The sequence below is a fragment of the Pterocles gutturalis genome, unplaced genomic scaffold (assembly GCF_000699245.1).
Source record: "Pterocles gutturalis isolate BGI_N339 unplaced genomic scaffold, ASM69924v1 scaffold17352, whole genome shotgun sequence".
Taxonomy (NCBI): Eukaryota; Metazoa; Chordata; class Aves; order Pterocliformes; family Pteroclidae; genus Pterocles; species Pterocles gutturalis.
In genome coordinates, this window is record NW_010108276.1 from 13,745 (window position 1) to 41,348 (window position 27,604).

A 27,604-nucleotide genomic window follows, 5' to 3' on the forward strand; every position below is an offset into this window, starting at 1 on the left:
GTCAATTGGTACTGAAGATAGTTAGCATCTCCTCAGTTTAGATATTAGGAAAAACAAAGGATGCAAAAATATAAACTGTAAAGTCACATCCTGTTCTACAGGTTCAAAAATCCAGTGGCCAATCTTTTATATACTGAGTCAGGTTCAATCGTTGGATTACTTGGTTGATACACTACAAAATGAAGATAAATGTTGTCCCCCACTGACACAAACGGAGGAAACATCAATAAAAATAATCAACAGGGGAACACATGATCCCCTTTGCTGTTCTTCCCACACCCTAAGTTGAAATGACAGAAAATCATGGAACTAAAAAATGCAGGAGCTATCCAGGAGTAAGTGTCCCTACCACAGGTTCATTTTCCCAAAATACATATTAATGCCAGTCCAGATTAGTATAAATCCTGTGCTTTAAGGGATATTTTCAAGGTGTGCCTGGGAAATCTCAGCTGAGTCCCCTGCAGCCTTAACTCTCTTCAGTATTTAATAAAATGTTTAGTGTTAAAAGACACATTGCTGTTACATAGCATGTTCACTAAAGAAACTCCAAGCTGGAAGATTTTTCTGTATATGCAGAACCAGTAAACTCAGCTGTGCATGCCATCAGAGGATCAGGGTAATTCTTACTCAAACACTCCTTGTCTTTGCGTTCACCCTACCTTCTGTCTGGAAGAAAGTAAATTTTAACATAAGGATTCCTTGGCCTCCCATCTTCCCTTGAAGGAAGATCCTTTGCTCCCAATATTGTCACTATTAACTGATGACCAACCTTGTCATACCACAGTTTTATCTGTAATGAGAAAATATTAATTAGTGAACTCATTTCTACAACCAAGTAGCATTTTAATCCTTAAAATTAATTTTGGTCGTAAGCTTCTTTTTATATTGGTTACTTAAACAGAAATTATCATGTTCTACTTTGTAGAAAAAAAAGCAAAACAAAGCATAAAAATAAATTAATAATATAATAGCTTGAATAAATACCAGGAGTTCCTCTTTTTTTAAAAAAAAACATGTACAGTAAGTACATTATTTCATACTAATTGTTTTTCACATGGTGCTCTGGTTAGGATTACTCTCTCTTGGCAATTATATTGTATCAGTTGCATTGCTGATGTATTTATATATATACATTTCTAAGGAGCTTATGCACAATGAATGAATGAATTTTTCATATCCTGCTGTGCTGGAAAGACTATGGGATAAGACCATAAATATTTCAAATCTCTCAATGATTTTCAAGATGCAGAGACTCATGCTGAAACCATATAAGCCTTCCAGAAACTGTAAGAGCGGGAGGCTCAGCAGTCCAACACTATTCACAGTCCAACTCAGCAACAACAAGGCAAATGTACTATTACCCGTCTGCAGAAATTATTATTAACCAGGCTTAGACTTGGGCTGCTATCCTTTTTTACTCAAGTCACTAGAAGCTGCTATTTAGCTATTTTAGTTTGAATGCTATAGCTGCAAGTAACCTATTCGAGGAGAGGATGTACCTACTTTAGAGCACCCACTGTGGAAAGGGGAAATGGTGGGGTTAGGACAAAACTGAGCTTTCCAGATAACCAGGGAGTCACTACATAGTGGTATCACTGCAGAGGACAAACTAGGACATTGACAGTAAACCCTGACCCTGCCTGAACTTGGGGGAATCAAAGGAGATAATGCCTAACTCCACACCTAACCAAGCAGCGCACCTTTAGGCATGACTATACCCTGGCTAAGGGGAACATAACCAGAGGAAGGGGCACTTTCTGTGCAGCCCATCTCACATCATCTCAAAGACAGGCTCTCCCTCTATCTGCTGTTACAGCTCCTCATCTTCAGCATTTCCGGCACTTAAAGAAAAGTCTTGATGGAATTCAGAAGACTTTTGACCCACCAACAAGCAACTGATTTTAAACGGATATTAAAAAGGGGAGGATACCTATCTTCTATTATCATGCTGTTGGCCCTACTAATGACTTTATAGGTTTCTGGTACTAACAGTTAAAGGGCTCTGTGGCTACTAAAACAGAAAACTATGCAAGAGAAATTCTCCTTAATACGTTAGATTCAAGAGAGTTCTAGATGCTGTTCCTACATTCTCACAAAGCAAGGGGCTTTGTCAGTACTTTTTCTAAACTAAGAGTTGTCTGGACTATAGGTATCCAGCTACAGATCACAAGCAGAAAGCTTTGCACCAACTGTATGAATCCAAACATAAGCTTTAATGTCCTCTGAAGTGCAGGGCAACTGAAATGTTCTCTGATACTAAATGCACCCACCCGCAGGCTTCCTGGGGAGTCCTTGAGCAAAGGGCAGACTTGGCTAGTCCCACAGCCCAAGGGGAGTAGCACTGAAGACAACTTTCTTCATCTGATTTTTTGGAAAAAAGTTATCCTTGTTTGAGCAGAATGCAACATATTTGTGATCTAGACACTATCATAAAACATGACTGAGTGAAGGTGAGATAATCCAGACGTGGGTGCCGAAAATATAACCAGAATTATTTGTTCATATTTAGGCTAAATATTTCTTTGCTTTATTTGTTTCAGAGAGGATTTTTGCTGGAAAACTTCAGCCAAAATGTTTGGAGGATGACTCTAAGCAAAAAGTTAAATCATTTGGCATCCTTTCTCTGAGATCCTCTAACATCTGTGTTTTGGAACAAGAACTTGAGATTTGCATTGACCTTCAACTTCTGCTTTTATCTTCATGCTCTGAAAAACAATTGGAAAAACTTGTATATAATGGGCATATTTTCCCTGTAATTCCCTGCAATTTGGCTTGAGGAGGCAGAATGATGACCAGAAGGCTCGCTCTCTCTCTCTCCTGTGTTCACACTGCTAGCACTCCAATATACTGCACATGCACTTGTAACCCAAGAAGTTATTTGACTTTGATGCAAAGAGAAGGGAAGAAACTGGAAGTGAGAAAATGGACACAGAACTCCACAGAGGGAAGACTGGGATTGTGTTCTCATGGGGTTAGAAGAAGGAAGATGGGACAAATCAGAATGCTTTATAATTACTGGGAAAGTAAAGGATACACAATGCTTCTTGGTGAAACACAGGAAGAATGGAGCCACTAATGTCAGGGACCACAGAAGGAAAGAGGGGCAAAACCAAACTGAATGAGGCAAAGGAAACGAGGTGTCAAAAGAACCAGCCATTCTGTAACTGGCACAAAATATGTTACGTGGAAAGACTGGAATGAAGGAAAATCTGACAAGACGTCAAAGCAGGAAATTGGAAAGGAAAATGAGAAACAATGAGTTAGACTAGCACATTGAACATGGAAAATGAGCTCGGGAATAGGACTGATGGAATTCTGACTCTCCTGTGCATAAGTATTTGGCAAGATTCAGATGGAATGGTATTTTCTTACAAGAACTTTGTCTTTTCTATTCACTAGAAGAGAAAGGACAGCCGTTTAAGATAGCCAGGTGCGGTTCAAAAGGACTGGATTCCATCCCTTCCTCTTGCCCAGAGCTCTTGTGCATCAAGGGGCGGATCCCTTAAAACATTTCAAAAGGTATTTACAAATTTCATGTTCTTCATTGCCTGGGAGCCTGACATGAAACCCTGGGGCTTGATTTGTAGTGCTAAGTAAAGCATTGGAATTGAAGTCTGAGGTATGTATTACACTTGGACGGAACCTGTCTGTCTTAGACTCTGATCATAGTTTCTCAATTCTTAATCAATAAATGCAGGATAATTCTACCACACCTCATATTATATTAGATGTATTTTATGTTGTGAAATAAACATGGGATAGCTCATGTATAACAGAAAAGTTGATGAGAAAATCACTTTTTACTTTTATAGCTTTGTTAATTTGTATGCAGAAAAGATTCCTAACATCAAAAAGTGAAGAACATCGAATTATTCAATCCGTAGGGTGAAAGTCCCACAAGAATGTACAGGTGTGAAGCTCAGCACTGAAAGACTTAAACCGCAGACAAACAGAGCAGAATATACAAGCCCTCCATGCAACAGTCTTTACTCATGGCACTTTTAAAAGCTTAGAACATCTAAGAAACTGTGACAATGCAGTCCTGATGTAAAGGAAGGAAAGGGAAAGCTAAAATTACAACAAATAAAATACACCACAGGAAAACCATGAAGGCCAATACCTGTAAAAAACTTCTTGAACGGGCTTTTGTCTCCCTAGATAATTTAGGATGTAGACACCTAAAATTAATTTGGAAAGTGATCCAACCTGAATGCTCCTAAAGATCTTTCCACTTAGTGTTGATGTCCTGGCAACTTATTTGCCACACACGTGCTCATATACTTTTCTTCCCTAGGCAGATGTGCACCTAACTCTTGACTAAACTCCCATTGTAACATACGCTCAGGCAAACAGGCATCTAAATCCAGTGCACCCTGGGATGGTGAGATATTCTGCCATCCACAGAGTGGAGCATCTGCTGCACTCCTTGAGATAGTCTTCCAGGTAAGAACACTTGCCATGCAAGAACAAAGAACTCTTCTGCAGCCAGGTGATGAAGGGGGTCCTCAGAGGGGAACAGCAATGAGGGTCTGGTCCCAGCTTCGTAGGATTCTTTCTGGTTTTTAACCAATAGTGGTCTAATACAAGATCAACGCACACTCTGGGTAGCAGGTCTGGAATCTGCTACGCTAAAATTAAGCTTTCCTTGCTATCACCACACACTTACATTCCCAGCCACACAGTACTGCAGCTTCAGATGAGACTTCGTACTCCAGAGAAGAAGGGGATGTGCAATAGCTTGCTGATAAAGGCACTTTTCTGAGAAACAGGTTCAATCTCTTCAATCTAAACGGGGCTTAAACCACAGACATCCTCTGGACTGAGCCTCCTACACACAGAACTGTAGATAAAAGCTGACCGCTGGTGTTGCATTCTAAGAAGTGAGGATGCTGGTATCTAGTATTCCTGTTTGGTCCTCTGTAACCTCAGAAGATACCTTCCTCTGGAGAACTGACTCACCAAGTTTCAAATTGAGTTAACAGGGATAGGTGTCCTTTATTTGGGCTGGATCACCCACTGCAGATAGGGAGGTACTCTGTTCTTTCCTTCGGATGTACAAGTCCAGGAGCCTCCCCCAGGAACCTCAGACTTCTTTGAAGCTAACGTAAGTTACATAAATTAAGCACATAAAGCCAGTTTACTACATTTCAACCTTTTTCTTTTAGGTCTCATCTCAACTAGAAATTTTATTCAGAGCACTGACAGAGATCAGAGTTTTAGAAAAGAAGCAATCATGTAATTAGGACCCATACTCTAATACATATGCATAGGGGAAATCAGTTAAGAAAATCTAGATAATATTATTATTGTCTCATCCTATAGCCATAGCTCATGAATGCTTGACTGTTTGCTTAACTATGCAATTCTAATGTGGTTTTGTGCACAGCACACACAGGCGCACCATATCTTAAGTGATACCTTCAGATTTAAAAACAGAGAATATTTGACATTTTTAATTCTTTGTTACACTTTGTTTCTTTATTTGCTATCTAAGAGTTGCATAATCAGTCTTGTTGAAAAGAGATAAAACTTGTGCCCCTGGGAGAGACTGCCTGCCCTGCAGTTTGGTTTCAACCACAGCCTACTCAAACATCACTGGGTTTGAGAGGCAGCTGGCCAGGCTTTTTTGTTCTTCTGTTGTTCACTATAATTTTTCGTGTAACCTACATCGCTGTTAGTTAAGGTAATAATTTGAAAATGAAATACTATTTTTCTTTCTTCCTTGCATTATCCTGAAAGAAGAGGTACACCCGCAGGACCTGCTGTCAAAAAAAAAAAAAAAAAAAAAAAAAAAAAAAGTTCAGATTATTTTAAAAAATGGTTACACCATTCATTTTATTTGGACCTAAGCTGTCAAGCTGAAGAGCTTCTAGGATATGAAGGGCAGAAAATACAGAGGTATTTAGGCTGCTGTAATCTAGATTTTTTTAAAAAACTTCTTTTGGAGTGGCTTCATCTTGTTTTCAATAATGCCAAGTAGACACACATGTATATTTTTATATATGATCAAATATACTGATGTTCTGTGTTAAAGCAAAAAGGATGTCTGAAATTTCTGAAGTTAGAAAAAAACAGTGGTTTTATGGCAACTTGGGCTCAAAAGGAGGCTCCAAGAAGTAAACAAGAGATACTGCAGGGAAAACACAAATTCAAGAACAGATCGTTCCCTACAAAGACATCGCAAAGCATCACCCTAAGGTAGAAAAATGCTGGTATGCTAAACTGAACCTGAAAGTTCAGGAAATAAATGTGCACTTTTCCAAGTGCTGTGGAATTAGTAAAAGTTCAGGAGAGGGGCGCGTGGGAGGGGAAAAAAGGAACCTGAGTGATTTTCTTCGCAGTAGAATAATAATGATAGGTTTTAAATCATCCAGTGACACAAGAGCTAATGAATGGAACGACGTGGAGAGAAGTGTGGAAGAGGAACTTGTGCCAGAATCTGGGACATTTATCACCAGGATCAGTTTCAGACTAACAAGTAAAGAAGATGCAGGCAAGAATAAAGACATCCGTGTCCTGTTGAGAGCAATGAAACAAACAGGTACAAACAGAGATGTTTGGAGATGCTCCTTCCTGTAGGGAATTCTGCAGACACAGCTACACCGCAGCCCACAACATAATGCACGCTTCCTGACAACCACAAACAACAGCTCAGAGCTCTGAGTTAGCCAATTTCTCATGCCAAAAAGTAACCAAAGTTCTGCTGGACTGCTTCTCATACCCTTGTACAAAGAACACTGGAGGATTTCCATTCTGGTCTGCAGCCTGCACTGTAAATATATCTTAAAGTAATCCACTTGTAGCTATCCACTATCCCTACTAAAAGTGGGCAGATGGGATACTTCTTGTTTCAGTCTGGTTGTAAAGACGTTGTCAAGGTCATAATTCTGAGTTTTTCAGGAACTCTAGTCACAAATACTATGTTTAGCTTTGACTGTTACTGAACTCTGCAAAAACCTGTTAGAGAGCTCCACAACGACTCCACAGGCATTGTGCAGAAATAAAACTGGAACTAACGATAATTCTTATCTACAATATCCAAAATAATCCAACCAGAGATGAGAGAGTAAGCCTCATACCCTTTCACCTCTGGCTGGATATTCTCTATCAAGCATTACACTTGATTTTCTTAAATTACTACCATAATCACCGTTTTTTTTTTTTTATTACAAGATATTAGTCTAAGTAGAACTTACAACTTTTATGTCTATTTCTTTATTTTCTACAGCGTGATTAAAATAAGGATCTACTACACATTACTCGCACATCACTGAATTACATGAATCAGGTTTCAGGCAGATATTTCCTTTTAAAATTGTACAATCAATTGCCACATAATTTCTTATTTTATCTTGCATATATCTAAAAAGAGGATAAATATTAAAAGATTACTTATGTAAGAGAAAATATTTACCTCTATGAGCTACTTATTAACTTGTGGTTTAATTTGTACCCCTCTTTGATTTCAATAACATGAGCAGAAGACAACTTTCTTAATCATGCTAAAGGATGTTTTAAAATTTTAATACAAAGCCAGTTTATGTCAGTAGCACATAATAACACGTGTGCTGGTTTTGGCTGGGATAGAGTTAATTTTCTTCACGGTAGCTTGAACAGTGCTGTGTTCTGGATTTATGATGGAAACAGTTCTGATAGCACATCAGTGTCTTAGTTAGTGCTCAGCAGTGCTTCCACAGCGTCAAGGACTTTCCTGCTTCTCACCCCACCCCACCAACAGGGAGGCTGGGGGTGCAGAAGAAGGGCTGGGACCACTGACCCCAGCTGACCAAAGGGATATCCCGCACCATGGGACGTCATGCTCAGCATATAAAGCTGGGGGAAGAAAAAGGAAGGGGTGGACATTCAGAGTTATGGTGTTTGTCTTTCCAAGTAACCATTACGTAACCTAAAAGAATACTATTAAGACATTACTTTTTTAATCTCAATTTTTTCTTAGACTTTTTCTTTTGAATTTACACTTAAGGAGTTGCAAGGACAAATTCTGGGAAATGATATATTGTGAAAAAAAACTGTACTTTATCAAATATGAGTCATAACCAAACCATCTCCTACATTCATATTTAGAATTCCTTTATAAATATATATATATGATCTTTTTTTTCCATGGCAATATGCAATTTAGTCATCTCATGCTGATAATTTAGATCATCCTTTACATCTTTTCTTGAGCAATTGATCAAACAAGAGAAACATTTATACAGCTCCCACACAAAAGATTAACATCTCCATAAAGATATTTTGTCAGAAAAGCAGATAATATTCTATATACAAAACCCAGAAAAACATGCAGCAATGCAAGATAAGCATTGTGACATATTAGTAAAACCTACTTTTGCGTTAATCTACAGTACCTAATGAAAGTCTCCTAATGAAAAAAGACAAACAACTTGTACCTAAACAGAATACCAAAGCTAAATAAATTCAGTAACATTGGGAACATTCATTTTGTATTTAAATAGAGTTTGGGTTATTTTGATGTACTTTCAAAATGCAAGAACCAAGTTGCATACACAATCAATTGGTTTCTTTAAACAAGGTACAAATTTTTTGCCTGTCTTCCGCTCAAGGCGCTACTATTACTTGGAAAATGCAAAAAAGGATGTGTTAAGTAATGATAATGAATGATTTAAAGAGACATCATCCTTATACAACAATCTCAAGCACAAATTTATTTGTTGCCTAAACAGTACAGACATTCTGTATGTGTGGTGCATAGCCATCATCGCTACTGAAACCTGTATGAGTCTAATATTGGGTAAACAGGGAACAAAAAGTAGTTGTCTCTTTAAATTTTAATTTAATTTTTTAACCCCCATGCAGAATTTTACAAGCTGCTCACAAAATGACATGGAACTTGTTAATATGGCTTAAAGCAACGCACTAAAAATATGGGAAAACGGACTATAATGCAACGTTTTCCTACTATGCATTTTCCATAACAAACCAAAGAAAAAACACAATTTTAGTTTCTGTCAGGCAGACGGAGTCTTTACCTGAACCCTAGGAACAAAAGGCGTTGTTCTTCTACTAAGGCTTTGGCTCTGGTAAGCAAAATTAAAGAAAAAGCAATAAAACAAAACCAAAAAGGACAACACGCTGGAAACTAAAAGACCAAAAGTAAAAACAAAGACACACAACTATTACTTTAAACACAGCTTTACATCAACAACGTATTTATCTAACACAAAGTATTTTAATGCAATGCATAAATTAAATCTGCAAAATCTGTTACCAAAACATATCAAAACCCTGTGATGGAAATTCTGCCCTTAGGGAAGTCAGCACGAATTTTGCCACTGAATTGCCAGAAGCAAGGATTTCACTTTATGGGTGTACAGATAACATTTACGACAGATTTAGAGATAACATTAACAAAAGGAGCGGGTCAGCAAAGTGTGATTTAAAAGTGGGGTAGGAAACATAAGTTCAGCCTGATCATCTCTTTTAGGAAGACTGCAGATGCACATTCAGAGACAGAAACAAGTAGAGTTCACGCACAGACAGCTTTGGTTGCTTCCTGGAGTAAAGCAATTAAAAATAATAATAAAAAAAAAAAAAGTAAAAGGTTTTATCTTTTCTGCAACTTTAAGAGGCATTTCTAGAAAAAGAAATTAAAAAATTATTTAAAAAGTTAGTGCTATCTGGTGTCAGCGTTACATGGGAGAAGGTACAATGGGTGTCTTTCACTTCTCTAGCAATCACGACAGGCATGACATATAGTATCTAGAGAAAACCCTTGCATGAAATGGCACCTAGAGGATTTAGCAAATTAGTAGTTGCATTGCAGACACAGATGCGTTTATAACTCTTATTTTTGTGATGTAAAACTTCAGACCACGTACAGCCTTGCAGCTTCCAGTGGCTACATCCATCAGTACGGGCAACACTCCTAAATTCCCGGAGTAGCTACAAACTCCAACCAACCACTCTCCATCTTCAGTTTAGGGCAACAGCTCATGGGGTGGCCCAGGAAGGGTACCAAGTATGGGGAATGGATGGGAACAGGAGCACAGGTTCATACCTCAGAGGGCCAGTGAGTGGAGGACCAGGAGCGTGGGAGTAGGCACAACAACCACAGCAACCTGAGAGATTTGAATCTCCTTCACCCCCCTGCTCGGTTTTCCTGCGGTTGTTGATCTATTTCAAAGGGATGGAAACAATCTACTACTCAATATTCACTTCCATAGGAAATGTACCCAAAGTATGGAGATAGGAAGTGTGACAATGCTTCTGTCACCCTCCTTGTTTGATGGCATGCATCTGTCCCATAAAATCGTGAACCAATCTGTTCTCCCACCAAAGCAAGAGGATAGATAAGAATATTTGACAGTCTGGATCATGGGTTTTGTCCAATGTGCTCCGCAATGTGCAGCAGCTGCAGACTGTCCCCCCTCTGCCCTGGAAGTACGGCATAGCCCCACGGATGGGTTCCAGAGAGGGACCTACTCACGTACAATAAAAGTAGATCTTCACCTTGGTTCTGCTTCATGTTACAAGAGAAGAAGGATATTCCAGAATATTGCAGTCCTAAAAGGGATAGAATATATCTCCCCCCATGGACCACGGACCCTCACCTGTCATATTCTGCCTTGGAAAATAGGAAGACAATAAGCACATTTTGTGCACTACCTACAGCCTTCCAGGTTTTGACGGTAGAGCAACAGCAATTTACTTGTGTAGAGGGAGAAAATAAAAGGGAAAAGGAAAAGGTGAAAGGAGGAATAAGGGAAGGGGAGCTCATCCCCCCAGTATTCTGACATATTATGTCCTTCACAATGCAAAATATCTGCCTTCTAATACGCTACAGATATTACAATTATAATTACTATGCCACATAAAATGAATATGTACAGAAAAATCTATTGAATTGGTTCTGTGGTTCAGCTGTACAAGGAAATTGATTAATTTTATAAATGACATCCCTTTTCTGTTAGAATTTCCACCAGTACAAAAATGAAATATTGTCATTTTACACCTGTATCCATTTACACGGTCTTCTAGTCATGTCATCAGTCTCTAAACCTAACTACTGCAAAAGCATTCCCAGTTATACTTTTCATGCAGTATTGAAAAAGTAGCCAGAATGCGGTAATGAAGTGAAAAGCACCAACACACAAAGAATATCGACTTTTACAAAATTATATTAAAGGAAAAACAAATCAGTGAAAAAGCAGGAAAAAGACAAAGCAAATAATAACGAAACAATAATTGCAATACCAGTCGGATACTCCCCTGAAATGTGGATCAAAAATGCCATAAAATAAACTGCACAGAATACAGATAAATTATTTATATACCTTAATAAATTATAACACACAATCATTTACTGTAGCTGCACATCATTTCTTCAATTAAATATGCATTTGGGCAAATAATTATTAGTGGAAAGAAGACTTCCTAGCTATGTGAGATGGTTTGCTTCATGGGAAATCCTATGAGTGAGCTCTGGATTGTCACTGTAACCCAACAGAACAAAACAGCTACACAGACCTATGCCGACAGAGGAAAACACGAACAGAGAAAGACAGCTCTGAATGGTAGAGAGGCATCACTCCAGCTAAACTGTCTAAAAACCACACTAGACACAAAGAAATGCATTTCAAACCACCAGTAATATAAAAATCCTTAAAGGATCTGTAGCACTGTCTGAATAAGGATGCATATATCCAAGTATTTATTAAAATACTTCAGACTTCCACCTGAACTGTAGGTATCTCCACTTCTGCCCAAAATTTTGTATCTCACAGCCTATTAACTTCAACTGCCCTAACAACGGCCCGTCAGGACTACATGGTATTGTCCGAAAATGCAGAAAATCCAGAAAACACTTCCAAAACCTTGCTTATCATCCATTCCCCCAGATTCATCATACCGTTCTGAATTCAGCCACTATTACCCAGAATGTTTGCTGATCCTCCACTTCCACAAAGAACAGCATCCTGTCCCCATCTGCTTCCAGGGCTCTGCAGTTACTCTGCTGCCTAGGCACTCACCATAAAGAGCACATTCCCAATTTCATTCAGAATTTAGTACGTCCTTCCATTTCCATCTTAGTGAGCTATTTGGAATGAACAACTGTTCCATCAACTCTTCTGTCAGAAAACAGCTGATTGAAAACACGGAAAACCAAAATACTGAAGCTTGCCCATTTTATAGTGTTAAAGATAAAGTATTTTTTGAAGCTTGAGATTTTTAAAATTCAAATTTTCCCTATTCCTTCACTTTTGCTAAAGTCCAAAATTAGAAAGTTTCATAGACCATTCTAATTTTGCAAACGTCTCCCACTCTACAAAAAGTTAATGTTTTCACTAACTCTTTCAAAGTTTCAAAACTTTTTAAAGTTATAAAATGAGAAACCAAAATTTTAAAAAGGAAATAACTATTTCTTGCACTGCCTTCAAGACACAGAAACCCCCAAATCTGAAAAGTCAAAAAAACTGTGATTTTTCAAAACTAATTCAAAATATCAGATAAAAAGAAAAACCTACAGATATTTACACTTTCGAAAAAACTATTCCTGCAGAATACTTCCATTGTCTTAAAGCAATCTCTTTCTAAAAATATATTTTAACCTTCACATTTCAATGTGCCCAGTTAGTTGCCACGTTGCTATCCATCCACACCATCTTCTCCCAAAGCAAAAGGTTTACCCCTGCCATGAGCCAACAGCTGCAGGAGTTGGGTTGTGCCATTCACATGATAACATGAAACACAGCTCTTTCCAACTTTTCTTTAGCTGGTGTCCAAATTTTCAAACTGTCTACTGATGTTAGGTGTCTACATTGAGACGGTGGGACTTGAATTTAGAGAGTTACTGAGCATTTCTGGCTTCAGTATCAGTCAACTGGAGCTGTGCATGTTCAGATATCAGCTGCTCGCTGAGGCAAACAAGGATATTGTGTAGTAGGGAGTATTGTATAAAATTGCATACACTATATTAGGGACTACAAACAAAAAAAATAGGAACACTTCAGTTAAACACTGAATTTATATGCCATTCTGAGACAGAAAACCTTGCGAATTCTGTTATTCTCTGTAAATAAGAACATATCTCCAAAACTCTTGATACTATTCTTATTCACCTCAAACTTCCATATCCTACCAAACCACAAGATCAACAGACTTACTGACTTTACTGATGAATCTTAATCTTAAACTCCGGAAGATTTTGTTTCTGAAACTGAGAAAGTGAGGAAGTCAGTTCCGTATGATTCCCATTTGGATCATCACTCCGCAGTGTCTGTGCACTGCATAGGTGAGCAGCTAACTCTGGGTCTTCAGTTTCATGCTGGGAGCTAGGAACCTAAACTTTTTGACAGCCTAATTTTTTATGAGATTTAGCCAAAAGGTATTTCTTCTTGTTTCTACTATCAACAGTTTTTGCTGTCTTATAAAACTAAATTGGTTTTTAGAAACCTTGGAATGTGTATTTCGACAGTTCATGTTCATATTCCCTTGTCATTGTATTTTGTGCAAAGTATTCTGCACTCTACAGTCAAGATTTCTAGTTTTCCGGTTATCCAAAGGACTGAATCTTTCAAAGTAGTTAAGTACAACTGCTACAGAAAATTAAAAATTATGTATTGTCGATGGCTGGTCTGATGAGCAAAACAAATAGTGTCTCATGCATTGCAAAATGGAGCCAGCATGGCTGCTGAACAGACAGAAAACTACTTCTTCCTCTCTTCTGTCAACACCATAAACCACTTCCGTGAGACCTATAAACAGTCTGCTTAGACTTTATGCATATTTTTATGGCGCACTCACTATCTTAACATAAGCAACTTGGAAGAAATATGAATGTGACATTTTCAGGCTTGTTTAACACCAGTTTTGCACTGCTGCCATCCCATTTTCCTCTCCTTTTCAACATGTACCAGGCCACAACTAAGCACTTTTGAAAAATCACACTTTGGAGTTGTAAATGACACAGAAAGGAATTAAAAACCCAAGGTCCTCAGTTTACCCTTTGAAAGAAAACATTCAGGTAATGAACTTTGTTCACAATGAGAATGAAGAACAAAAGTGAATAACATTGAATGCAACATGAGTAAACAATCAAAAGTATATCTGAGGAAAGGTCTATATGAAAGCAAGTGCAAAAGAAATAATCAAGATTAGTGTCCAAGAACACAGGTAATAAAATCTACCAACTGTTCACGTGTTACAGTTGTATACACTCAACAGCACAAACGCAACTGGGGGCCAAGATCACACCTTCCTTAGAATTTTACTCTACCAGTCTAGCTTACTAGATAAATATACATTTCTATATACCTAATTCAACAAATATAACATTTCTAAAAGCAAATAAAATGGAATGTCCTTATGAAAATATGTCCCTGCCTACACTGAGATATTATAGCATTAACCAAACAATTCAGCTAGTTTAACAAGAAGTGTATTTTAGACGGAGCTTACACTCTGCAGGGAGAGTTGTATATGCTGCAAAACGCACAATACTAATATTAATGAAATGTTTACATACTGAAAGTTGTCCAGACAAGAACTGTGGAACATCCCTTAACATGCCAGGACTCATAGGAGAAGTCACTGAAATAGAAGGTCGGTCCATTTTTTGAGATTCAAATGAACTAGAACCTGTAATTACAAATACAAATATTTTCTAAATAGTAGGACTTACGCATTTTTCACAATGTTCTTAAAAGAAAAATTGCATAAATATGACCAAACATACAATAAAGTTGTGATAAAAATCACTTTTTTTATCTATTTAAAATTGCCAAATAATGATAATCTTTTGGTGATCAGATGCAATCAAAAGTTTTCCAAGTTTATTACAGTTGTAAAATGTCATCTGAAGCATATAGAATGAAAGACAGTTTATTCAGATATCTCTGACTGTAATCATGTCAGTAAGTTGAAGGCCCAAAATACCTAAAGAGTAAAGTAAATTCTCTCTTCTGAAGGGCCCTTGAACAAACAGACTAATTTCTAGCTAGATTTTTACAAAAACATTAAGATGCACATAATGGTTTTTGCGTATTTTGTTCCAAATATACAAGTTCTGCCAGCTGTCAGAGGACAAGTTGGGACAGATAAAGCAGAAAGTAAAAATAAAGTATTTTTATAGATACAAAAGACATCCCACATCTCACAAAACATAAAATGGATTTTATTTTAAGACTTGGCTGATCAGTGAAAAGTTATTGGAGGATTTTTTCATATTATTATAATCAATTTTCTGCCACTGCATTTATTCATGGCTTCTATTGTAAAAGAATTCTAAAGTAGTGATAAAAAATAACTCCAGGCTGAAATCCATCTTATCAGATCTAAGCCAAAGAGCAAGTTATTTTTCCCCACATGAAATACTGGTTTAGCTGATTTAAAGACTGCTGAACAGTTCTAACAAAGTAGACATATTCCGTTCTCAAAATACGTATCTCTCAGGCTGTAAACAAAGAGCATTTCATCCCCATTTTTAGTTTTTAAGGTTCATCTGAAATGCAAGACAAAAAAACAGTATGTTATAAATTACTATTAATGTTGTTGTATATTAGGATTATGCTTTTCTTTTCAATCAAAAACAGCCCAACCTTATAACCCAATGTCAAGTCTCAATCAAAATATTCTGACTTTCAATACTTTATTATTAAACAAAGGTAGATAGATAATATAGTAAGATGACATATCAAGACAAATACAGACAAAGAGATGAGAGCTATACTGACTGTAGATGACATTTTTTGATCTATTTGTGCTTACATAAAAGAGAGAGAAGATTTTCCTACCCCACAATTGAAACTTACTGGACTCCAGCTGTGCATGGGTGCTGTCAGGTATTCTGGGAATGTCCCTGAAATCAGGAAAATGAAAACAGGCTGATCCTTTATCTAACAAGCATATTCCAAACTTCAATATAACACTTCACAACCCATCATGGAATGCCTCAGGAAATGCAGATGATCTGCTGGCTGTCTTCAGCCATGGGGGAGATTCATCTGTTTATTTTTATAAATAATTTCAGTGGTGAACTAAAGCCTACAGAAGAAATTGTTTGGTGAATGCAGAGAGAGACTGCTCAGTCAGAAATAAAATAATTCAGTAAATAAAAGAAAAGAATCAGAGAGTAGAATAAAAATGTAAGTGGTAGACTTTATGATGTCATTATACTTTAATTTAATTTATTGGACTCTCACTCAAACTAGGCCAATCGCGGCTATGCCAATATGTCCTTTACTGCCCTTGAACCCTGAATTTGGACAATCTTATCTTTTCCATGACTAAATAAGATGAACAATTTCATTTGGTAAAATTGCGTACTTGCAGCACATGAGATGCTGCAACACCTGTATTAATTGTGTGTACAGCTGTGGAATTTTAAAGCACTCAGTTGCAACAACTAAGTACCAGACTATGCCCACCCACCCCCCAAGGGAACATATTCATCCACTACAGGGCACAGCTGAGCCCCTCAGCCAAGGTGGCAGTGATCCTGTGACAACATGTTTAAGAAATGATAAAAAAAATGTGCAGCAGATGTGAGAGAGAAGAGTGAGAGAAAAAAACATCCCTGCAGAACACAGGCCTATGGTGCTATGTTTCCTTGGGCAAGAAAAATATCTAATTTCTACAGTTCATTTGAAATTTCCTAAACTGAGAAGATAGTATAGAATTCCAGTTCATCAGTTCAAATCTCACGAAAAACATTTCTGAAATTATATTGTTAATATCAAAATTCAAAGAGTTACATATGTAAACAGGTGATGGGACAAGAGGAAACAGCCTCGAGCTGCACCAGGGGAGGTTTAGGCTGGATATTAGAAAAAATTTCTTCACTGCAAGAGTGCTCAGGCATTGGAACAGGCTGCCCAGGACAGTGGTGGAGTCACCATCCCTGGAGGGGGTCAAGAAACGTGTGGATGTGGTGCTGAGGGACATGGGTTAGTGGGTTGGGTGGTGTTGGGTTGACGGTTGGACTCTATGATCCCTGAGGTCTTTTCCAACCTCTGTGATTCTGTGATTCTATGGTATAACCAGCATCTAAAACCTTCCAACTTGGAGAAAGTATCCATCACTGAGACTGCAGTTATAAATTCAATTAGATTAGTAACTGGAGTTTTGGAGGTGAAAACCCTCTTTAACATCTACTGCAGAAAGACACTGGGAATCAAGCACAAAGAACAATGTTTTTAGCCCTGATCTGCCTGAGTTCTTCAGACTATGTGAGCAAGCCGTTAATGCTGAAGAAGGAGTCTTGAGAGCCTGCGTCACTTTCTTTAAAGAATTATAGATAAGCTGCTCTAGTGACCACAAGTGGAGTGCATGGTAACATAACAGAAGACATGATGATAAGGAAGGTAAACAACACACAGTAAGAGAACTGAGGAGGTTTTGCACAATGAAGATAATGCAGAAAGAGAAAAAAAAACGCAAATATTTTCAAGACATGAGCCATTGCTTGAAACTTTTGCTATAAACTTCTGTTTGGGAGAAACTACAAAAGATATTACACATGTATGAAATCCATTCGAAATTTCCTTTTCTAAGACGATATTATTCCAGCAATGTAGTCTGTCCCTTAGCATTACTATTATACTTACAACTCCCAAGTTGTGCAAATGTTTTTAAGGATAAATCAGATGATACAGCCTTTACCCTAAAGGGGTTGCAATTCAGTATGTATGTAGGAGATAACCTCTCATTTCAATGAGAAGATAAAGCAGTTTTTGTTATTATCAAGTTCATTTAAAATTGTCAAACCAAATTAAGTTCCTAGATATTAAGTTCCTGATGTGTCAAACACATTAAGTTCCTGCTATAGCTGAACGCATAACGAATTATCTTCACTGAAATCCCATCTTCAGTTCAGATGGTTCTAGATTTTTTTAGTACTTACTAATTTTTAGTTGCTGTGTTACTCATGCTTTCTTGTACGAAAGTAAGATAATTGTGTGCATCTTATACAAAATAAAGCGATAAATATATTTATTAATTTTAAATATAGAATCATAGAACAACCCAGGTTGGAAGGGATCTTGAAAGGCCATCTGGTCCAACCTCACATGGAAATGGGAGCTTAGATGAGATTACCTAGCACCTTGTCCCATTGTGTTATATATATCATAATCAATTCTGCAGGGGAAATAAGAAATTCTAAACAACTGTAAGCATCTTCAAATTCAGTGATAAGTATCCCCTCTTTCCCAGCCCTGGTGTGATCATCTATGGAACTTCAAATAGAGAAGGAAAAAAAGGATGGATGTGACTGTAGGCTGTAGGAACTTGGAAGAAAAAGAACAGTTGAAGAAGGGGAAGTGTTCACAGTCTAATATGACAAAGCAGTCAGAAATGCTCTATTGCTATGCAAGAAAAATTAAGTTTAGATGTTGAGAGGTAGGTCTGAAAGTTAAGAAAACTGAGCAATGTAAAGCACCAAAGAAAAAGTGCTACACTGTTTAGACAAGCACTAGTGCTAGCTATTTATTCAGATACCTTCTGTATTAGACAACAAGCAATAATTTAATGTATTTCATAGATGAAGGTGATGAGAATGTGGATTGGAGACATTCCAAAGTATATTATGTCATTAGCACGCTGTCAACTCATAGACCAAATATGAATATATAATTTTATATATTATATAAAAACGGTAACGGAGGAAAAAAATCAAGATTCAAGTTATTAATCAAGAATTGCAACAATAAACAATAAAACTATTGTTTCAGTCCCAACATAGGCTGGATCACCAACTAAACAACCACAGAAGGGAACAAATTTTTAGTGGTAATAGCAGATAACGCCTGGGACTCTCTCAGAGAATACAGGATTTCACACCAGCTCTTTCTGCTTACTGGCATGATCTATTATTCTAGTTATGCTTTTGGTTTACAGAATTTTGCATGCAGCTTTACTGTTTACAATGTTTAAGAATCTGTTTGATATGCTCTGCCCTAGAAGTGAAGTTTAGCAACATTTTTATCATATTAATAAAAATTTTTAGGAAATTACTTACCCTATTGGTCTGGAAACTACAAGCTCCACTTGTGGCTCAGGTTTGGATTCTAAAATGATGTTATACACCTCCTCAAAGGTGGCTCCTTGTAGTAGCCTTCCATTCCATTCCAATACTTCATCACCTATAATATCAGCAATAACACTCCACTTAGGAGCTGGTTCATTGGCATATTTGTAATAGCTTGGTTTGCTTTAAATAAAATATATACCACAAAACTGAGCAGAACATCATTGGACTATGATTTTGAGTATAAAAATGTGAATAAAAATGTTAAAATATGATCTTTAAGGTGAGAAAGTATATATTTCACAAAAGCAGTGATGTCAATTATCCAGTAACTGAATGTCAGGTTGAATGAAGCAGTAGTTCATCACACTTATTTAACAATTTCACATGTCATTAAGCTCGCTCACTTGTTATCACCTTTAGAAAAGCAACTCAGCAGTATAGACAGTAGATACATACCTGGTCTAAGATGCCCCACTGTATCAGCTAAGCTTCCTTTTTTAACTTTGGTGATAAATGCGCAGAGTCGACCTGATTCAGTCATCTTTCCTCCTACTACCTGTTTTGAAGAGGAAGTATTTTCATAGAATGAAAATTACTTTAAATGACTTCAATGTTCTAGCAACAGAAACAAGAATTCAAGTATTTCCTTGGTTTTCAGGTAGCCCAGATAAGACAGGTACACTTGAAAAATCACCAGAGAATTTTGGCTATGACAGGTTAAGTTTGTACCTATTCTGGCTCTTTGTGAAATTTAAACACAATGCAAATGCAGAATGCTAAAGCTTTTAAACTTTAGCAAATATATGTATGGTATTTCACCGTATTACAAATTACAACCCCCCAAAAAGTAAGGAATCGGTCATTAGACTGCTTACTTCAATACTTTTTAACTGAAAACAGATATATTGATGTAACAGAACTCACGATGTTCACACTAAGCATCAAACATCTTTATCAGTTAACCAAATCCACTTTGGCTGGGCAAGGCAGATGAAAATATTTGTCATTCCTAAGATTTCTCTACAGGAAACTTCAACAGGTTTGACCTTACTATTTATCTTAGAATCAGGAGACTGAAATATCAGAGTCAGTTCTAACTGTATAATCTTCAAATTCTTGCAGTTTCTTAGCAGTGTCCATGTTGGGATTTAAAATCTGTGATACAAAATCCAGTTTAGGTCACTTTCAGTGATGCAAATATTTGAAAATTCAGGTCAGGAATAACTGCTGAAAATCAGTCTGTTCAGATACATATTGAGATTTGAAAAGTAGTTACTCTTGAATCTAAACTACTCATGAATCTCAGTGAAGAGTTCATCTTTACAACAGAAGATTTCAGAATTTTAAGCATAGAAGTTTAAACAAAAAACACTTCAGCATGGCACTGTTAGTCTCTTCTACTGTACGACATTAAGACAATAACACCTAAAGTGATGCTCAACTGCCTTCTCAACCAACTTCAAAGTACAGTCATTTGTCAACTAAATAAAAAAAATCAAAAATTTCCAAAGCATGTTAGTATATATATATATTTTTAATCCCTATTTACAGTGTATGACTGTAGTCTAGTCTGTGTACTCAAAGTGAAGTCAGTGCCATGCTAAATAGAGAATGGAGAATTAAGCAAACATCTTAGGGATTTGTCAGAACAAGGATGTTGATTCAAAATTAATACATGCTTGCTTCTTTTACTATGTATAATTCATTTTCATTCTTGTACTAGTATTACTGGAACTGCAAATAATAATACGACACAAAAACGAGATCAAGATATGAGCTAGCAATAGCTTCATAACGTGTTCAAAGAGTACCGCATCAGGAAAGAGAGGCAAACACATTACTTTGTGATGATGTACAATACATACTGAATAATTTTCTGTCTTGTGTATTTAAAATGTAACAAATCAAACAATCAGAGAGGAAAAAACATCCAGAAAGACTGGCAGACTCTGCTCTGGATTTAAATGTCATTAACTTCCAGAAGTCCCCCAGATCTTCAAAAGAGACAATTTATTTTTCCCATTTCTGCCCTCTTTCAGGGAGCAGAAGTTATCCCATGGAGCAACGCTCAATACTGAAGAGAGCGGACAGGGCTTGGCTTGCCAGCAATGATGCAATTAGTACCTTGCAGAGCAGACATGCTCAGCAAACTTTTGAAAACATGTATCGTCTTTCTGAAAAATACATTTTTAAAGCCTATCAGGAACCCTGCAAAATTATTCTTGGTAGCTGAATAGAAAATGTCTCTGTTGTAATTTTGAGAACAATAAGATATTATAGATATTGGTATACATAGGCTATATAAAATGAGAATACTTCCATTATAAAGTTAGCTAGTTTACCTGAGAGAGTTGTTCCAAAATTATTCATTACCAACCTTCAATCCAAGCATTGCTCCCGAGTCTCGAGGCACACTTCCATCTTTTAGTCGTTTATTTAACAAAATCCGACCAATGAGACGGTCTCCGTCTTTGGATGGTTGCCAAGTAACTGGATGCTACCATGTGGTGTTAATGGAAAATACAGTGAATAGGATTTTAAAGAAAAATATTTCAGTCACATCTTTTATTTCCTGATATATTTTTAACATGCCATGAAAGTATTATGATTACACGAATACTTAATGTAACAGAATGCCAGAAAACTGTGCTGGAAAATATTTATTTGGACATATAGTCCATGACAATCTACTTCTAATACTTAATAACCTCACTTATTCTACCAGTTTGGAAATATCTAGAACAATCTTTGCATCTTGATGACTAGACATGTAGAGAACTATACATAGTTACCTACACACAATGACAACCACATCTCAGTACTGCCAAAAACAACTGCAGAGGTCTATTAGAAAAGTAGTGCTGAAAAAGAAGCTTAACTCAAACAGAAATTCGCTGTGAGACAGGTTTTCTTTTTCTGCTATTCCAAACATGTCTGTTTTCTCTGAGACTGACACACTTTTTCTGTGTTTTACTTTCTCTCAGTAGTAGTGTATTAAAAATTACGGAATACATTAAAAGGTATAGTCATTATTCTATTTAAATGTATTATTTCTTTCTTGGAATAATTACTTCACATATGAAATACACTTACAGTGAATGTTATTATTCCATTACTCTACATGGGCACAGTTGTACTTTGGCATAATTAACAACATTTTAACACTTTGTTTTGTGTAATCATAGCACTTTTTCACAGATAAATACTATTTCATGCTCCATTTCATGCAAAATTAGCAGGCACGGACAACTCTGCTCCCATTACAACTAATAATTCTAAAAAGATTTCTCATAACCCCCACCAAACACAAAGCAAAATTAAAAAATACCGAAGCAGATGGCAAAGCCTTTAATTCTGCACAATACTGCACAAAAATGGCATGGCAACAAAACAAAAGAACAACTATGACAGTGAAAGGGAAAAAAGAAAAACAACTTTTCTGTGCAGAGAGACCATATTTTCTCCCTTTATCACCTGGGGTTTAAACTATTAATTAAATTTCAGCCCCAGGAGTTTGAGCACAGTAAATCAAATAAGCCAATCAGTAGAATCCTTATTGTTAATTATATTTGAAGGTAAAATCATGATATGCTGTTATGAAACCATAAGAACAACATTCCTTTATGCCTCTAAATTTTTGTCTTAGGCTGCCAAACAGTAAAAGCTGCAAGCATACAGAGACTTTTCATTTGTTTTTCTTTTCTGCACCTTCAGAAATACTACATTGTCTCTAGAAACACCCTAGCTTTTATTTTATGCACTATTTAAATGAGTGACAGAGAGCAAACAAAGACCAAATGAGCAGGTTAAAATGCAGGCTGCATAGGCTCAGTACCTTCTCGCTATGGCTATGTTCCTCGTTTAGAGTTGTGCTACTACACGTATCTACCCCAGAGTCTTTTATCTGAGGCTCAGACCATTCCAAGTCCTCTTCCAAAGAGTGGCCACCAAAGCACACCATTTTCCTTTGCCTCTCGGATAAGGTGTTAGAATCCGACATAACTGCCTGCTCACTAGTTTTTCTTTTTCCCCTTTGACTGTCCCCTATAGGTGTGGGATAAAACAAAACAAAACAAAAAAAAGATACAAAAAAAGAAAACATGCAAAGGTGTAAATAAAACAAAGAAAATGTGAAATGATAAAGGAAACCAAATGGTAAGGCTCCACATGTCTCACCAAAGACATTGGGGATGCCTCACTGCTATGCCAAGACGTATGGTCCAACCAGTTGTAATCCATGTCTCCTGTGAGAATCAGACAGACAAGATAGTGCAGTAAAGGAAAGGTGAAAGGACAGACAAGGATACAGTAAAACTGTAAAGACTGCTGGTTATCCTATCTGATTCATAACCTCTGCTAGCAGGACTTGCAAAGTTCTTCCAAGAACAAGTTAAGGCTCCAACAACTCATGGAATAGGAAATACAATGAGGAGGGAGGCACATCTGTGTGTGTCTACGTGCGCATAAAATGATGCTCAGTGTCAAGTATCATTGCTATGGAGTTTTTAACTGTTCCTATAAAATTACTTATGGTAAATTAAATAAGGCAAACTGTATTGCATTCCTAACAGAATTTCATAAAGGAAAGCATCTGAATATGGAATGAGTTTTCAACATAATCTAAAGAAACTGTTTGTCTTAAGGAACGTATTTCTTTGCTTTTCTAACACGATAGTATTTATCCTCATCACTCAATAAAATGCTTAAAACAACGGTACCCTATATTCAGCTGTACAGCAGGTGATGTTTTAAGGAAGGTTAAATGATCTGTTAAATGATAGATCAATAAGAAAAACACAAACAGAAAATATTTTTAGAATAAAAAGCATATTAACTTTGCTTGAATTTCACAGAAAAATCTCTATTGGTTAAATACCAGGAAGAATTCTAGTTAGTAAGGTTACCTCATAACTGGGAATAAATGTGTAGGGGTTTGATGAAATATACGTACAGATTTCTATAGAATCAGAATTTAACCTATGACAGACACATGGTAGGAAGAAAGGCTTAAAAAGTAGCTTTAAAGAAAAGGTCTGAATTCATGCTGCTGTCCACAGAACTGGAGAATGACTCATGTATTTTAATAAAACATTCTCTTCTATGTAGGTATTTTCTATTGTAAATTATGTCCACACATTTTGCATTATTACATTTCTCTCTCTCTCTTTTTTCCCCCCATCATTGTTACTACATGTTACATGAAAAATATTTTGCTCCTACATGCTACATAATATTTTGGTACTATTGTACGCAGGAAAAAATGTTGACTTTTCTGTTGAATTTCATGACCAAAAGAACACTAAACCAAGTCCTGCTCTTTTGAGTACAGATCACAAACAGCATTTTTCTATGTCCATTACTTCAGATACTGCTTTGACATTGCTCAACCTAATCCCCTGGAACTACATCCGTAAATTGGTGGAATATAACTAATAGGTCTCATCACAGCCTTAAAACTTGTCTAGAAAACTTTACAGAGATGATGTGAAAATACAGCCCCATAAAACTAAGCTACAAAAGCTAATACATGCTTTAGAAAAGTAAAAGATATTCTTCTCAGAGGGATATTACAATGAGAAATATGATCTGTTTTCACTTGTTTTCTCACAATATGTAGACTTGTGTATGGGAAGTTATATGGGAAAAAAATCAAGCCTCGTTTTTGTTTTTAAAAAGGAAATGTACAGAACACAAAGGTTTTATTTTCTAAAGACACTTAGTCCCCTACATTTTACGGCAACATTGTAGAGTATTAAATAAACTCTGATTAAAAAAAAATAGTGGTAAGGGACCTCATGAAATTATTCTGAAGCTTTAAATCATTCATATTTTCTAAGTAGCATTAACTGCGTTTCTCGATTCTTGAAAGGAAGATAACATTTTAAAATGGGCAAGTCTCACCAAAACTGCTTTCTCATGACAGCTAACATCTTGACTACATGACAAATAAAAGTGTGGCTATCCTGCTAAAGCAAAAAGAAATATTCTTCTGAAAGCTAATAACATTTTGCAAAAATGCAATGCCATGGCATTTCTAGTGCTGTCTTACCTCTCTCTCCAAAGACATTGCTTCAGAGGAACTGAGCGAAATCATCAGTGAGCTTATGAAGACCTAGCCTTTACTGCACAAATGCACGTTTAGAGATAGCCAGAACGTCGCAGGAGTTCTAGTCTGCATATTGCCTGGTTCACAAATCCTGCTTTTAAAATATATTTAAAGATTGATCTGAAGTGAGGCAAACCCACCTAATTACAGTAATTACATTCTACTGATTCTAATTCCTATTTCTGAGAAATGGTGTATTTTCATTGAAATGAGTACATTTAAATGTAGATACCCGGCATTAGGCATTAAGAATCCATCATTGCAAATTACTGGCCATTTTTTAAGGTTTTAAAATTCTCAGAAACAATCTCGACTGTCACTTATAATCAATAAGAAGCCACCGGAAAGGAATTCAGGAGTATAACGTTCTTGTTGTTCTACAGTGAACGTAGCACTTCACCTGTGCTTTATGAAACCCATCATGGCTTTGCCAGCTCTCCTGTTCATGCCTTTTCCCATATAGATTACACAGTTTTGTATGAGCTTGTCAGGAGCAAGGACTCCTACCAAACTAAAGTTTTGCTTATGTGTCTATATAGAAGAAAACTTCTTAAAACCAGGAAAATATTGAACAGTTGAGATGTACTGACCATATACACATTCCCACTGCAAACGTGCATATACCTAGTCACCAAAAACCTGGTCCAATCTTCATTTGCCACTTCCATGTCCACAATATGTCCATATAGGCATATGCTCAAGACAGAAATTAAATTACAGTACAGAAGTGCTGTACCTACATAAATTCACCATGTAGGTGTTCATATGAGTAAATGTTGAGCAGTGCTGGGCTCTAACAGTCTGGCATATGCCCACCCACATTTGAAACATACACACTGATTTTCAGTTAGAGAAATAAATTCTGGATCCTTTCTTTCTTTTAATAGAAGTATCCAAAATAGTAATCTATGTACATTAAAGCATACAATCATAGAATCATTAAGGTGCAACTCGAGGCCGTTTCCTCTTGTCCTATCACTTGTTACTTTAGAGAAGAGGCCAGCACCCACCTTACTGCACGCTCCTTTCAGGTAGTTGTAGAGATGTGATCCAGTACGCAAACTCACAGCTGGACCACCAAGAAAATGGACCAGTACTGCTAAGAAGTCATGGGAAACAGCCAGACATTTTATACAGGGGACCCAGTCCACCACTGCTAGTCGATATCTTATTAATATCCAAGTTTCTCAGGTTTGCACTTCTTATGTTCCCTGCTACTCTATTTCTAATAAGATCAGGGAAAACTTGGAACTAATTAAGCATGACATGGATTCTATGGATTTATTTCTGGTGTGATTGTCTCTAAGACTTTGTCTTAGGAAGATGTTTCCTCCAAATCACACTTTTGACCCTACTTCTGGCATTTCCATTTTTCCACTTCTTCCTCTTCTCTCTGTAGGGAGTTTTGAGCCTATGCCTAGAAAAGGAAATTCCTTCAGCAGAACACAAAGGAAAGCACGCTTTGGAAAGATTAGATAAGACAATGTTTCTGCATCACGCCCAGTAGTTAGTAATCAAAAGCAACTTACTACCTTTTTATTATTATTCTAAATAGTCTAAATTTTCCATCCCTTCTTAGAGGATATGCCTTTTTCCTTTTTTCTCTTCTATTTATATATTATTATTCTAAATAGTCTAATTTTTCCATCCCTTCTTAGAGGATACGCCTTTTTCCTTTTTTCTCTTCTATTTATATCCGCAAAGACCATACATATGTTCACAGGCTGACCTCACACATCTTTCTTGACTATCTGACATTACAATGCAACCCTCCACCCTAGGGTTACCAACTGATGGCTTCATTGCAAGTTCTTCACGATCTCAGGCTTGGAACCAGCATCAGCAATACCAGCTTGCCTATACCTGAATGACGGACCCATTTGAAGAGGAAACAAGCGCTCTTAGTAATGCAGGGGAGAACAAAACCTATTAATACCATTAAAGTATCCCTTATCGGGCCCTTCTTTCAGCAGCTCAGTCTGTAGCACAGAAGATCCAACGGTTCTATATGTGTTGGAGCTGCTGTACAACTGGGAGCCAACCTGCACACGCACAACAAATTCCTTCCCCAGACTTTGAAAACAGTCCAGGCAAATTCAACTGTCCTGCTGCCAGCAGCAAGGAAACAGGAACATCTGACAAGCCAGTTGGAAATGAGCCTCGGACCACCCTGGAAGAGAACTCAGTTCAGAACTGGAGCACTATGAAAATTTGTGAGAAACAGCTGCAATGTTGAAAAAACAGGTTTGGGTCTTGTGTGCTCGTGATACTTATTTCCGTTCGATTTTTCTTTTCATTAACATTTTATTTACACTCACTGAAGGAGGCTTAGCTAAACTGAAGAACTAAGTAGCTTCAGGAAAACCCTATTTAGCATTAGTAGACTCCTGCAATTCACTCCATGCTGGCTTACCCTGTATTCAGCTTCCCACAGATATACACTCTTTCTACATCCTGAAGTTGGGACTTTGGCAAAATGACTGTCA

The 27,604-nt window shown here is 37.0% G+C and overlaps 1 protein-coding gene across 1 annotated transcript in view; it reads right to left on the bottom strand.

Annotated features, from left to right (window-relative positions):
* The window catches only part of LOC104461117 (regulating synaptic membrane exocytosis protein 2-like), a gene marked incomplete at its 3' end in the record, with an annotated part of 117,434 nt that overhangs the window by 2,629 nt on the left and 87,201 nt on the right, over positions 1 to 27,604 (bottom strand). Inside the window, exons 3-9 of the mRNA XM_010072590.1 lie at positions 22,848 to 23,056; positions 21,390 to 21,509; positions 19,469 to 19,568; positions 19,001 to 19,124; positions 15,795 to 15,841; positions 14,510 to 14,622; positions 660 to 790 (exon numbers count right to left, since the gene is read on the bottom strand). Coding sequence (XP_010070892.1) covers positions 660 to 790; positions 14,510 to 14,622; positions 15,795 to 15,841; positions 19,001 to 19,124; positions 19,469 to 19,568; positions 21,390 to 21,509; positions 22,848 to 23,056 — 844 coding nt within the window. The remainder of the gene's footprint in view (positions 1 to 659; positions 791 to 14,509; positions 14,623 to 15,794; positions 15,842 to 19,000; positions 19,125 to 19,468; positions 19,569 to 21,389; positions 21,510 to 22,847; positions 23,057 to 27,604) is intronic.